Source organism: Centruroides vittatus, unplaced genomic scaffold (assembly GCF_030686945.1).
Source record: "Centruroides vittatus isolate TY-2023 unplaced genomic scaffold, ASM3068694v2 contig_474, whole genome shotgun sequence".
In the NCBI taxonomy this organism is placed as follows: Eukaryota; Metazoa; Arthropoda; class Arachnida; order Scorpiones; family Buthidae; genus Centruroides; species Centruroides vittatus.
This window is the reverse complement of record NW_027122266.1, coordinates 2,919,700-2,934,249: the sequence shown is the minus strand read 5'-3', so window position 1 is coordinate 2,934,249 and position 14,550 is coordinate 2,919,700. Positions and strand designations below refer to the sequence as shown.

Genomic DNA, 14,550 nt, shown 5'->3' with positions numbered 1-14,550 from the left:
GAAAGTGTAATTGAATGTAAAGATGAATATTTTAATCTCTTATTAGATTACCCAACATTGCTGAAGTGTGACACAAATGTTATCTTGTTGCAATACACTACTGTGTGCTAGAGTGACACTTCGTCATACTGAACAAGCTGTTTCATCTGTTGTGTAATGAAAATTTGAAGTTCATTCCTAGATATCTTGTGTTGATTTGTTACTGTTATATTCTTTTGGTTTTTATGAGGGCTCTAAAAAAGGTTATTTTTAGAGGGTGTTATTTTTCAGAGTTCAAACCAAAGTTTTTTAAATCTTTGCATGGAAGGATTTCTGGGTAACATAAGATCATAAGGTTACTAGGGTTGTGGGCCAGCTGAAATGGGCCTTTTTGAAGTTGGCTGGCTTTTAGTGCCTTTTGGGTGCTGTACTAGGAATCTAATGTTACAAGTATGTGACCCACTTAAATCAACTTCTTTTTCCCAGGGTGTCAAATAATTCCTTTCGGGTAATAGTACCCAGTGTTCCTAGTATGCGGCTCTCCAAAAACTTATCAAAATTTGTAGTGGGTGGATAGGATGCCATTTTGGTAATGTGATGGAAAAACTGGTATGTGCACCATTGAAAACAGTCTCTAATTACAGTGGATGGCTATCAATGCACTATGTATTTTTATATTTGTAATTTGCATAATGAAATAGGAACTTAGCATTCCTAGTCCACTGAAACCAGAATCTATTTGAGTGAGTGTCAGAGGGTGCCTTTTCGGTATTGTGCTGAGTTTCTGGCCTTCTTGTATATCCTCTGTCTAAAACAGCATTTTTTTGTACTGGTTGTTGAAGGGTGACTATTATGTACTATATTACAGTATTTTTGGTAGATGCTTGTTTAAAATTGTTTCTTTCTTGCTATGGGTGCCATTTGGATAAAAAGTTAGGATACTAGTGTTTCTATTATATGTCTTTGCCTAATATGGCATGGTTGTTGTTGAAGTGTGACTATTATATTACAGTATTTTTGGTAGATGCTTGTTTAAAATTGTTTCTTTCTTGCTATGGGTGCCATTTGGATAAAAAGTTAGGATACTAGTGTTTCTATTATATGTCTTTGCCTAATATGGCATCTTTTTGTGCTGGGTGTTAGTAAAGCCTTTCAGGTAACTTGATAGGAAGTTAGAATTTTTAGTAGTTGCCTAAGCTGCTCTATTTTAGTCAAGGGTGACTAAGAGAGCTGTTTTGGTTTTGTACTATGTGTCTTTTCTATCAAGTACTCGATATAAAAGTTGTACACTAGGGTCCTAGTGGCTGAAATTAACAAAGGTGGTTTCTTTGTTGTCTGTTTCTCAGTTTTTCAGATATTGACTGTTTCACCTGTGGTAACATAGCCTGTGATGTATGCTTCCTCTACCTACTGGCTAAGGCAGGAATGAGCTCTGCCTATTTCTCACTCTATTTCCCTGATGGATAGCATTTCAAAAGATGTATGTACAAACTTTAAAGGGAGTGCCTAATCCTATTCTTGTTCACAAGAGACAAGAAAATCTAAAAATTTTTAGCTTTGTATCAGGCTTGAAATACAAAATTCATATGTATCAGGGCAGAAATTGAGGTAAATTCACATTTCAGCTAAGAAAACTCAATAAAAAATACTTTTACCAGCATATGCATTGCCTATCTTACATGCTCTAATGGAATGATTTCATCTGGAGATTCTTCTTAGGCATTACCGAAAACATGAAAACAATACTAAAAGGCATCCTTTGTAAAGATAATAAGAACAATTTGTGTTTGCTTTTTCATTATTATTAAATTAAAAAACTTAGTTTTTAATTTAATTAGGTGAGTTTGTTTTTCAATACAAGTATTAAGTTTTCTAGCTCTCTTAAAATTAATTGTGTTTCTTTTAATGTAAGAAAAGTTTTTTTGTAGTTGTAAAGTTATAAACATTTTAAAATTTGAATTTTTGACAGCATAACTTTAGCCAATACTTTTCTTACAGTTTAACTTTTAAAACATGTGATTAGGTCTTGAACAACTTTTTAAAAGTCAAAGAGATAATTTGTGATAAAAAAGCAGTGACATGAGTGCTTGCAACACAATATGCTGCACAGTGCAGTACAGCATGTTGCATTGCTTGTCAGATAATGAGTAATTTAATAAAAGATTGTTAAAATCAATCCCACACTTCAAACTAATAAATTGAGGTGAGAAATACCTACCTTCTTAATATAAAATAGTTAAATCACATTAAATGTCATACATTTAAGAAAATAATTCATTTATGCTAAAACAGTGTTCTTACAAACTTTTGTTTTATTAGTGATCCTCATCTTTTTAAACGGAAATTTGATTATGATTCCAATTATATATTTTAGTATTTTTAATTCTAATTATCCAATAGTAACTTTTGCTGTTTCTATATCATATTATTCATTTTGAAATTTTTCTAAAACCTCTTTTGGATGTCACGATTCATAAAACAAAGAACTTTTTCACCATGCTGAAATGTTCATGAGAGATAGCACTGAGAGCACTGTCTTTTCAGCATTATCTGTGTTTAATGATGAAAAGAAATGTTTTTGCAAGTTTTGAATGTTTTGAAAAGGTTAAAAGTACTTGCAAAAGCATTTCTTTTCATCATTAAGCATGGAACACACTGAAAAGACGGTGTTCTTAGTGCTGTATATCTCACAATCCATAATTTGTGTAACATTTTCTACATGTTTCTTTATCTTTAATGTATCATATACAATCTCACCATAATATCCAGATATCTCTTCATCAATAAATCACATATTAAACAACTATGAATGTGAACAAAAATGATGATGTGATTGAGAATGCAAGTTGCAAAAGATAATTGTCAAGAGAATTATGACAACAGAACAGTCTTATATTCTCAATTTCCAATATGAAGTAATAGTAGATTGTTACATCAGTAATCAGTCAATATATACTATATTTCAATGACTCTACAGATCATAAAGTCAATATTTAGTTATGTGATTCATAAATAAAAATAGAATAGTAAAAAATGCTGAAAAACTTATAATCCAATTTTTGTACTTCATTTTGTATACTAGTTGTTTTTATCATAGAATAAAATAAATTTCGGAGAAGATGCGCAACCATTCAAAAGCCACTAATCATTTTGATTAAAGTCAGTAGCTACAGGTAACCCTCATATAACACTGCACTTCTATAGCACTGATTCACTCTAACATGGTTCGAAAATTCAGTAAAACCCTCGTACAACATGAAATGTAATAAAAACTATTAAAAGTGAACTTTATCTAATTTTAAATTAGGGAAATCCCTATACAACAGTTCAATAAACGTAATAAAGCTTTTAAGTGCAAAAGATACCTCATTTGACATTTTTCATTCGAGCACGTATGTACTATCAGATTTTCCTGCATAATTTTCGTGAACTATTAGTACTTAAGTACAGTATGTAAATTTCCTGCCTTCTGTCAATACACACGGTCCTTCTCGAAACTTGGTTCAGTGTTACCAGATCTCAACACTTCTACTTTTGGTGTTGTTTAATTTATATTAATATGTATCACTTCTTAAAAAAATTTTAATAAAGATATTTATCTTAATTATGAAAATATAATAGCATGTTTTTTAATTTTTGGAACCTAACCCCCCTTTTCATACTAATTCTTTGTTTCGTATAACACCGATTCACATAACACAACAAGTTTTTGGAACCTAACTCCTGTGTTATATGGGGGTTACCTGTATTTGAATTCTGATGGATTAGTTTGAAGAATATAAATATCTAAAAGTTAGATCAACCTAGAATTCAGATGTCAATTCAATTGAGAATTTTTTAGATAAACTGAACTGTCAAGTACTGTACATGAAAGAAAAGACTGTTAAAAAGACATTTGAATTAATCAGTAGTTTGAAAAACAAACTAAAGAATACTAATTTTTCAGTAATAAAAATTATTTTTAGATTGATGTTTGTCTGGATATTAATGGTAGGAGGATGAATTAAATAATAAAATGCTAAAAGAGATAGAATATATTATTAAAAACAAAAATTTAGATCACTTTTAAACACTATTTTAATTGATGTTGTAATGAAGTAATATACAAAATGAATAAAATTACAAGCCTATTTTTGCATTCATCATTATGTAACAATATATTTGTATATTATATAAAAACTTAATTTTGTTAAAAAATTGAATTAAATATATATTTAATAATACTGACCCATGATCTAATAATCTTCCATCAGGTGGATTAGAATGCACATGAGGCATTATTCCTGGTCCAGCTGTCAAATGTGGAACAGAAGCAGGCATAGAGGAACGATTTGGTCTCAGTGTGGATGACTGAATGGACGGAACAGGTTGGTTTCTCCAGCGGGTGTCGTCCAGTTTGGTATTGTGATATCACTGCCTTAACTGCTAGATTACTAAAATAATCAAAATTATTAATTAATAAATATCTTTACTATTCAATTCAATAAAGTTATAAATTATTAATTCACTGAAAATTTATTTAATCAATTCTTTTATTGATCAATCAGACTGATAATAAATAAAACTACAGTGGAACCTCGCTTAACGAGCATAATTCATTCCAGAACCTTACTTGTAATGCAAAACAATTTTTCCCATAGAAATTAATGTAAAATATGATAATGCATTCCATGCTGAAAAAATACTCAAATACCAAATTTGTGTGTGTATAAGATGAGGTTTTTATTCATTTTTCACTGCTTCAAAAACCTAGGTTGTCCTATATGTGAGAGTGAAAGATCCTTTGCGTTTTTGCAATAATTTTTGTGAATCATGCATTGTTCATGCTGCTATTATAGCAGAGTGCTATCAAGGTCAAGGTGAATGTCGCTTTTTAAAGAGATGATCCGAAAATAGCTGGTCACTTAGCAATGATTATAAATGTAGTTATTTCATATTTGTTAAATTGGTATTTTTAATGAATATTTGTACATTCTGAATCATTAAAAATAAACTTTTTTCTGTCATGTGCATTATAATCTTTTGGTTTTGCTAAATGGGTATCAGGTGCGTGGAAAAGCAATCTTCAAAAGCTGATAGCAGTCATTCAGGAAATACTGCATTTTAAATTCACTCAACAAATCAGAGGACAATGCTTTGTGGAGTAAGAATGAAAAAGAGGAGAATTGTAACAAAGCTTCGGCGGACGAGTCCGAGTAGATAAAAGGTGATAGCATCAAGAAAACATGCTTGTTTGCCTTAATACATGCATTTGATGATAATTTATTTGTGATGAAACAAAATAAAATTAAAATTGTATTAATAAATCTAAGTTTCTTTATTTTGATCTTTAAAATCACACCTCGTCCTATATGCGAGATCATCTTATATGCGATTAAATTTTACGCATAATGTTTATTCAAAGAAAAGCATACAATATACATTGTTAAGGAGCACAAATCATCATCATCTTTTCTTCTAGCACCTGGAATGCGAATTCAATTTTCAGAAAACAAAAAAAATCACAGATAATAGCATGATAGAGCATGTGCACAATCTGGGACTTCCCCTTTCCTTGTCACTCGTTTATGCAAAATGTCGCTTGTTAAGTGAGTCATTCTTTTAAAAAGTTGATTTGCTCATTATGCGAAACACTCTTTATGCAAAGTGCTCATTAAATGAGGTTCCACTGTATAATAAACTTTATAATTTAGTAATTCTGAAGATTTCTTGATTCTTTGATGGGTAAAATATCTGTTTAAAATTAAAACAAATATTAGTTCATTTATATGTTTTATTATACATAAAAATATACAACAGAATCACAAATAAATTAATTTTAATTACTTATTCTAACTAATGAGATTTATTTCATTAAAAATTTTACTATTTTGAAAATAGAGCAGCATATTTTCAAATATAAAATAAAATGATGAATTCTATTATTATAAATTTATCTAAAAGGCTTTTTATTGTATTTATATTTAATACTATAATATTATAGTAAATCAAATGACTGTTAAAAAATACTGAACTAAAATTGTATTTAAAAATAAAAATACTCATTTATGTGTAAAGCATATTTATAATGAATATTCTATTCATAAAAAATTAATTTTTATAAAAATATTAAAAATTTTCAAATAACTATCAAGTATGAAGCATATCCCATAAGTAAGATACAATCTTTTATAACAACTATAATAAATTACAATAAAAAATTAAATTAGCCATTTGAATGTTGTTTTCCTTCATAGTTGCCATTCTTCTCTAAGCACTTTTCCCAGTGGGAGACAAGGACAAAAATTCCTTTCTGAAAAATTCTGCACTTAATAAAGTGGAGAATTTTTCAGAAAGGAATTTTTACCCTTGCCCTTTGCCCTCAGAAAGGAATAAATCGACTGCATTTTTAACTTTATCATTATCTGAAAAGTGTAAGCCATCAAAATGTTTCTTGAAAAGTCCAAAAAATTAAAAATCAGAGGATGCCAAGTCTGAACTATCCATAGGATGTTCCACTACTTCTCATCCATACTTTTACAGCCAATCTGAATTCTGACATGCAGTATAGGAAGTTGCACCATCATGCAGCAAGCATACCATTCTGTGCATGGTATAAAATTAGCACCTTCTGATTTTTAGTCTTTTTGGACTTCTCAAGACACATATTGGTGGTTTACACTTCTCAGATGATGATGAAGTTAAAAATGCAGTCATGGACTTGTTTAAATCATTAAGTGCAGAATTTTTCAGAAAGGAATTTTTTCCCTAATATCCTACTATGAAAAATATTTAGAAAAGAATGGCAACTATGTAGAAGTATAGCTTAGACTATGTACTTTCAAATGGCTAATTTAATTTTTTAATGTGAATTGTTATAAAGTTGTTAAAAAAATTGTACCTTACTTTTGGGACATTCACAATATTTAATCTTTAATAAAATGTTTCTCTTTTTAATATTATGCACTAAAAAAATATGCAAATTTGATAATGAATATGACAGAGATAATGATAATGAAGATTTCATGACAGAGAATAAAAATTAAAAACTGAAATAATATGAGTATATAAAAACAATACAAGATGAGGTGATTTCAAAATCAGTTTTCTGAAAGGAATAGAAGAGAAACTTATGTAATATTCATAACAATACCCAAAGATCATGGCAATACCCAAAGAAATGATTAAAAAAAACAAAACAACTCTGAAACAAAGATCAACTGAAAAATTTATTGAAAAAATAATGGTAAAATCAGCATAACATATTACTCGAATTTAGAAATTAACTACTTTTGCAATTTTTCAACTGATTTAAATGAAACCTGTTGAAAAAATTACAAAATCTATATTAAAATTGAGTCATCATCTAGTGATAAAAAAATGAAAAAATAATATGACTAAAAATGCATTTTAACCTATTAAATAATGAAGTATAACTGCTTTCCTATCATTTTTTAAATGTTTTCATGCAAATTTTTGTTAAAATCTTACAAATATCTACTGACTCATATATTAATATCAGTATCTCATAATTAAAAAATCCAGTAATCAGTTGCTTACCTTTCCCAGCAACATTTAAAACTACGTGTGGTGCCATCTGTTACGATATTTTATTAAAAAACTTTTAAGTCCAATCCTACTTGAGATATGACACACGACCCTTTTATCTCCCACCTCATCGACCTTTAACCACCAAAATTTAATAGTATCAATCCTCCTAATACACAAACCTCACTGAAAAATTTCAGACATTTTCGGCAAAAAGCACAGGCGTTATTAATCTTCAAAGTGGGTGAATAAATCATACTATATAAGCCTACATACACAAACACTAACATCCATACATACAGAAAAAATAACTCCCGAATTTTTTGCACTTCTCGACATTTCAAGGTCTGAGTCCAAAAAGTTAAATATCTTTGGGGATCATTTTTTGACCGATCGTCATACTTTCCCTCTGTATATATACAATAAGCTATAACAGAGCCAGGAAAGTAAAGTTCATGTTTCTAATCACTAGATGATAACAAAGTTAAGTTTTAATTAAAATCTTCAATTTATATTGTTTTTATACATTCTTTTTACGCAGTCAACATTTATTTTAACTCAAACACAGTATTAATATTAACTATTGGGTTGTTCGGAAAGTTCGTAGCGATTTTTAAGAGAAATAAAAGAAATTGTTTTAATACTAAAAATATACTTTTATTCCATGATGTATGCGCCATTGTTTTTAATGACGTGTTGCCATCTATGGGGCAGCTTCATGATACCCTCTTCGTAGAACTTTCCAGTTTTTTCCGCGAAAAACTGATCCACGTGGTTTTTGCAAGCTTCCAAAGTATCAAAGTTTTTATCATGAAGGGAATTTTGTAGAGAACAGAACAAATGGTAGTCCGACGGGGCAAGGTCGGGTGAGTAAGGGGGGTGGGGTAAAACATCCCAGCCTAGTTCCAATAATTTTTGGCGTGTTCGTAAAGACGTGTGAGGTCTGGCATTATCTTGGTGAAACACAATGCCTTTTCTATTGGCCAGTTCCGGACGTTTTTCTTTAATTGCCATGTTCAGCTTATCCAATTGGGAACAATACTTATCAGAATCAATTGTTTGATTCTGTGGAAGCAGCTCATAGTACAGGATTCCTTTCCAATCCCACCAGACAGTGAGCATGACCTTCTTTGGATGAAGACCGGCCTTTGGAGTTTTTAATGGTGATTCATTTTTCTTACCCCACGATCGTTTTCGGCTGATGTTGTTATAAATGATCCACTTTTCATCGCCTGTCACTAAACGCTTCAGAAAAGGGTCATTTTCATTTCGTCTTTCAAGAGAATCACAAATGGAGATGCGATCCAGTAAGTTTTTTTCCGTTAAGTCGTGAGGTATCCAAATGTCATAACGATTCACGTATCCGAGCTTCTTTAGATGTTGAAATACAGTACTGTTTGATGACTTCACTATGTCTGCAATCTCTCGAGTTGTGTAATGAGGGTTTTCATCCAATAATGCTTTGATTTGGTCCTCTTCAATAACAGGAGGTCTTCCTGAGCGAGGAGCATCTTCAAGGCTGAAATTACCCGTTTTAAATTTTGCAAACCACTTTCGAACAGTTGATTCTGATACAGCACTCCCACCATAAACATCACATATCTTTTTTGCTGTTTGTACAGCATTTTTGCGTTTACGAAAAAAGAAAAGAAACAAGTGTCGATAATGCACGTTGTTCGCATCCATTTTTGCAATGAGCCAAATTAAACGCTATTTGAATAATCTTAACGGTTTTTTTGTAACGGACGCGTCTCAAGGTCATTTATCGTAATATTCATTGGTTTGTACAATTCTAATCATTTTTGCGTCAATCGGTGTCTCAACTGTCGGCTATCAAAAATCGCTACGAACTTTCCGAACAACCCAATACATATATAAAATTAATACATACAGTATATGATCTAATGATTATTGATATCTGAAAGAGAATAATTTATGGCATTATTGTTGGAATTTATTTTGAAAGTGTTATAAATAAATAATTATTTTCATAGTTATAATATCAAATAATTGACAAAAGCAAAAATGAAAAGTAACTTATTTTGAAATTAAAAAAATTATATATTGTCAAAATGCTTCTCAAGCATACTGTAAATTAAAAAAAAAAGTTTTATAAAGACAGCACAATCCATTATAATTGCTCAGAAAGCACTAATTAGAAAGTAAGAGAAACTGTAAAAACTTCAGAATAGAAAAACGAAACAAAAAAATATTTTTAAATGCAAGTGCCTGATTAGTACTTGGTAATTGAAAGTTAAAAATTTTATTCATTATTATTTGAAGAAAATTTTTAACCTTTTACATTTTTATTAACAAATTATTTTATAAGGAAACTTGTTATTCTTTATCTTCAACCTTTGTTCTTAACAGTTTATTTCTGAAGGTGTAGTAGTTTTGAAATTATGAAAGCACTTGAATGTTATGTTTCATTTTTGAATTTAAAGTAAATATATAAAAAATTATTAAAATACACTAAAAAATAACGTATTTGTAATTATATAAAAATGAATGAAAATATTTCAAATCAATTACATTAATTATCGTTGCGCTACTGACCCTTCCATTACTACTAAATTTAAAGCCAAATGAAGCAAAAATAATAAACTCATCAAATAAATAAATAAACGAAACTTTCTTCTTTAAGTTTTAATCAATATTAATAACAACAGCATAAATAGTATTTAAGAGTAGGCAAAACTGTCGATAAGTTGTGGAGTAAAGATAGTCTCTTTTGCATTTTGTTAAAACAAATTAAATACGTAGAAACTGCATTTTATTAATAAAAAGCAGTCTTAACGATTTTAATTTTATTAGTAAAAATAGCATTCATTTTTACACGTAGAAATCATTACGGGACTCGTTAACTTTTCTTCGTGCCCGGGGAAAATTCCCAACTTCCCCCCCCCATAGCCCTGTGTACGAGTAATTGAGAACTAGAACGAATTAAAACAATTGATAACTATAATTTGAATTTTTTTACACTAAAAGAAAGGTCTTTTAATCTTAACCCTAAATTGTAAGCAAATATCACTAGAATTAAATATTTCTTAATCATAAATAACTGAGTAAGAGACAAAACATTTCTATAAATTAATTTAGTAAATGTACAGAATATTCCGATCCCGCGAAACAAGAGACCATCTACATATTGCCATCTAGTGCCTGATATATAAACTTTTCCTACAAACGTATTCTAACTACCAAAATAATTTCTCACACTTCAATTGAAAAAGATTAATAAAATATTTCTTGTAGTAATAATAATAATAATAATAATAATAATATCGCAAATTTTATTATATATAAACCTATAAAATTTACTTAAAAAAAAAAATTGTTAAACTTCTATCTGATCCGTTTTCTCTCTAAAGAATCACGAAAAATGGTAAATTATACAGAATACGCGGATGTATTCTTTTTAGACGACTCAAAACAAACTGATCAGTTGCCACGGTAACGGACTTTTAATCGCGACACATGAGTTCAATTTAGGATTTGTCCAGAGAATAATTTTAATATATTTTTTTAAACGCTTTTATTTGACACGTTTTTCGTAATTGGAGACGGAGAATGGTGGGGATGAGGCCAGCCCACCACATATCTCACTACGATTTACACACGCGCTTTTTAAATTCAACATTTGGTTATATTTCACGGATTTCGGAGTGAAGCTAGTGAGGTGGGCTACTTCCAATAGAAATTAGTAATACATTTATACATATAACAATATTACAATAAGATTTTTAATAATTGAATTTCGTTAAAAAAGAAAACACCTATTTGAATATTTTGCTGATACATTTCAATTTGGAATTCTAATCTAATGAATAAAAATTTCGGACTGATGTATAAAAGCTTCTGCACAACCAATTCAAATCAATACTTGAAATTTAAAACCTAACAATAAATTGATTTACGCGATGAGCAATTCAATTTTGAATTTTTACCAAAATAAATACAATTTATAATTTAATACCGTTTTCGATTTTTTAAAATATATAGCGCACAAATTAGTATTTTACGTGTTAATCATTTTTCCTTTAAACTTGAACCCAATACTTTCTCCCATTTCCTTTAAATAATAGAATGAATAAAAATGGAGCTTAATGAGCGTTTCTTATTCACATAAATACTCAAATTATATTTTCACAAGAAGCTATTAAAATAAATTTTTTAATTTCGTATATCTTTTAATCTTAGAAATATAATCCTATAAATTAATTTTTTAATATTTATTACACTTTCACATTATTTGCATTTAATACACCTATTTAATTTTATAAAAATAATATATTACGTACGTGCAGATTATATTAAATTATATATATTTTACAATATTTTGTATATTTTTCCTCTGTCATCATTTCATAGCAAAAAATTCAAATTTTCAGAAAATATCAAAATAGAATTTTCATTTCACATCTCATAGGTACTGTACATATTGATTTCAATATAATAAAAAAAGCATACAAAATATTGAGATTCTTTAACTTTATATAATATTGATATAAAAATGGCATTAATCATTTTTACTTTCCCGGCTGTTATATATAACAGAGGAAAAATATGGTAATCGGTGAAAAAATGACCCCCAAGATTTTTACATTTTTGGACTCAGGACACCTTGAAACGTCAAGAAATGGGGAAAAACCCGAATTTTTTTCCTCTGTATGTATGGATGTTTGTGTGAGAAGACACGATTTTGTTCATTCTTTTTGAAGCTTAATCCTGTGATTTTTGTCTAAAATTGCTGAAATTTTGCAGGGAAGTTTGTGTATTAGGGGAATTGATGCTATTAAATTTTGGTGGTTAAAGGTCGAGAGGATGGAGAAATAATGGGGATCGTGTATATTTCCAGTAGGGTCGGATTTAGGAGAGAGTAGGTGAATGGGGCCGATCTAAGGTATTTTGCATATTTTTAAGAAAAATTAACAATATTGTGAGAAGTTATTTAAATGGTGCAAACAGTGTACTCTAAGAAATAAAGTGCATGTGTCAAAACTTGAGTATTCTTCTCCATATTGTTTTAATTATAAAAAACAAAAAACATTACATTACATTCCATTACTCAACCATGTGGGGTAATGGAAACCATCATATAAAAACATTGAAAAAAAAAACTGAAACGTTAGAAATGCTTGTTCAAAAAACTAGAAAACTTAAGTTTTTGCATATGAATTATTAATTTTTTATATATGTATTGTTTTCAAAATAGTTTGTGTGTTTTATGATAAGTTTTTGCACTTTAAATTAAAAACTCTTTAATCACTCAATACAATAATCAGAAATGTAATTATCTGGAGAATCAACCCACTACATTCACAATGTGCCCAAGTAGCACAGACAGTACATCTGTACCACAATTCTTTGTTTTTACCAAATTCTCCACAGATGGTGCAGGTATTATTTGCATTGCTTGCATCTCTGTCATCGTCTTCATTATCATTTGATTCTGGTTGAGCCCCATTACCCCTCACGCCATTTCATCTTTCTAACCTCGACTAGACACAAAGGGATAAAGTGAAATCTTTTTTCATATGTATTTTAATAGTTGTGGGAATAGTTAGCATTAATATACGAGTATATTATTGAAACAATAAGTTATATACAAGGATACATACAGTCGAACAAATGATAATGTTCCAATTAGAAGAAAGATGCACAAAACTGTTTTTTCCTCACGCAACCAAGCATGTGCACAGAACAGCTACCATATTCAGAATTCGAAGTTGGCTCTGCAGCTGCTAGATGCAAGCATTTGTTGGGATTGAAAATTCTGAACCGTTTAGCCAAAAAAACAGGTGGGCCCCATTACCCTACTCTCCCCTAATGACAATTTTACTCGTTATTAGAATTTGTAATTGTTATAAAACTCATCCCTACCCCCCAAATTAAACTTTTTGCCGTTTTATAATAGTTAAAAATAGAAAAACTTTTTAAATAACAGATGGCGCCATCAAATGTTTCCGGGAAAGTTAAGCAACTCGATGGATTTTTACATTATAAATGAAGAATATAATATTAAATTGGTTAACTTCATTAATAAAGTTTAAAACTTATTTAATAAGTGAACAGTTTAATTTTATTTGTATTCCTGAGATTAAAAATTACACAATTTAATAATTTAAAAAATATAATAATAAATAAGATAATAAAACATTATAAGGTTATTTTTTATTTAGTTCTAGGTTTTAATTTTTTGTTTAAGTTTGTTTTTATTAAAAACTAAACATTATTTGAAGGAGACAATATTTTGCCAATTGCTTTCATTGGATTTTTATCGTTTTTAAGTCTTTCCTGATTAATTCGTACAGAAATTTATGATTTTCTCTACAGTCATTTTGATAGAACTAAGTATTACATACTGTATATCGATTCTGTCAGTTTCACTTACAAATTTATGATGAAATTTAAAAATTCGGAAAATAACTTTAAAAATAAAACGATTTAGCAAAAGAAATACTTTAAAAATTTTTAAATTATTCACAAGAATTTAAAATATGGTATTAAATGTTAAGCTTTATTAATACTATTTGAATAGCTTTAAATTAAGTTTTTGTATATTCGTTTTTGTTGATAAATTATTGAAATCTTCAACTAACTGATGAGCTACTTATATAAATTCAAAAATTTTGTTAAACAAGTAAAACAACTGTCTAAAACGAAACAAGCATTCGTAACTGGTATAACCCTAAAAACAAATATCCAAAGTCATTTAAAAGTTATTTAAAAAACCAGCAAACTTATCAGGTACTTACTATTAAAATAAATTTCACCTAAAAATCATTATTATTAAAAGAGAGTGACAAACAATAATTTGATGGAGATTATACAGATACATTAAATTAATGGAAAGGCTCGATTAGAAGCAATTCAATTTAAATAAATTTAACAAAAATTTCACATCAGAAACTTAAATCTGATGTAGGGCTTGAAAATGATGATATTGGGGTTCGGGTCAATTGGCAAAAGTAAGCATTACCCCTCACCGAAAACCATTTTAAAAAACAACACGAATAAAATCAATACAACAAATGAAGATTT

At 29.1% G+C, this 14,550-nt stretch overlaps 1 protein-coding gene across 2 annotated transcripts in view; it reads right to left on the bottom strand.

Moving 5' to 3' along the window:
- Positions 1-14,550, bottom strand: part of LOC136977776 (LIM domain-binding protein 2-like) — a 79,859-nt gene that overhangs the window by 59,935 nt on the left and 5,374 nt on the right. For both annotated transcript variants that reach the window (XM_067273326.1, XM_067273327.1), the window contains exon 2: positions 4,208-4,412. In XM_067273326.1, coding sequence (XP_067129427.1) covers positions 4,208-4,299 — 92 coding nt within the window. In that variant the 5' untranslated portion in view covers positions 4,300-4,412. The remainder of the gene's footprint in view (positions 1-4,207; positions 4,413-14,550) is intronic.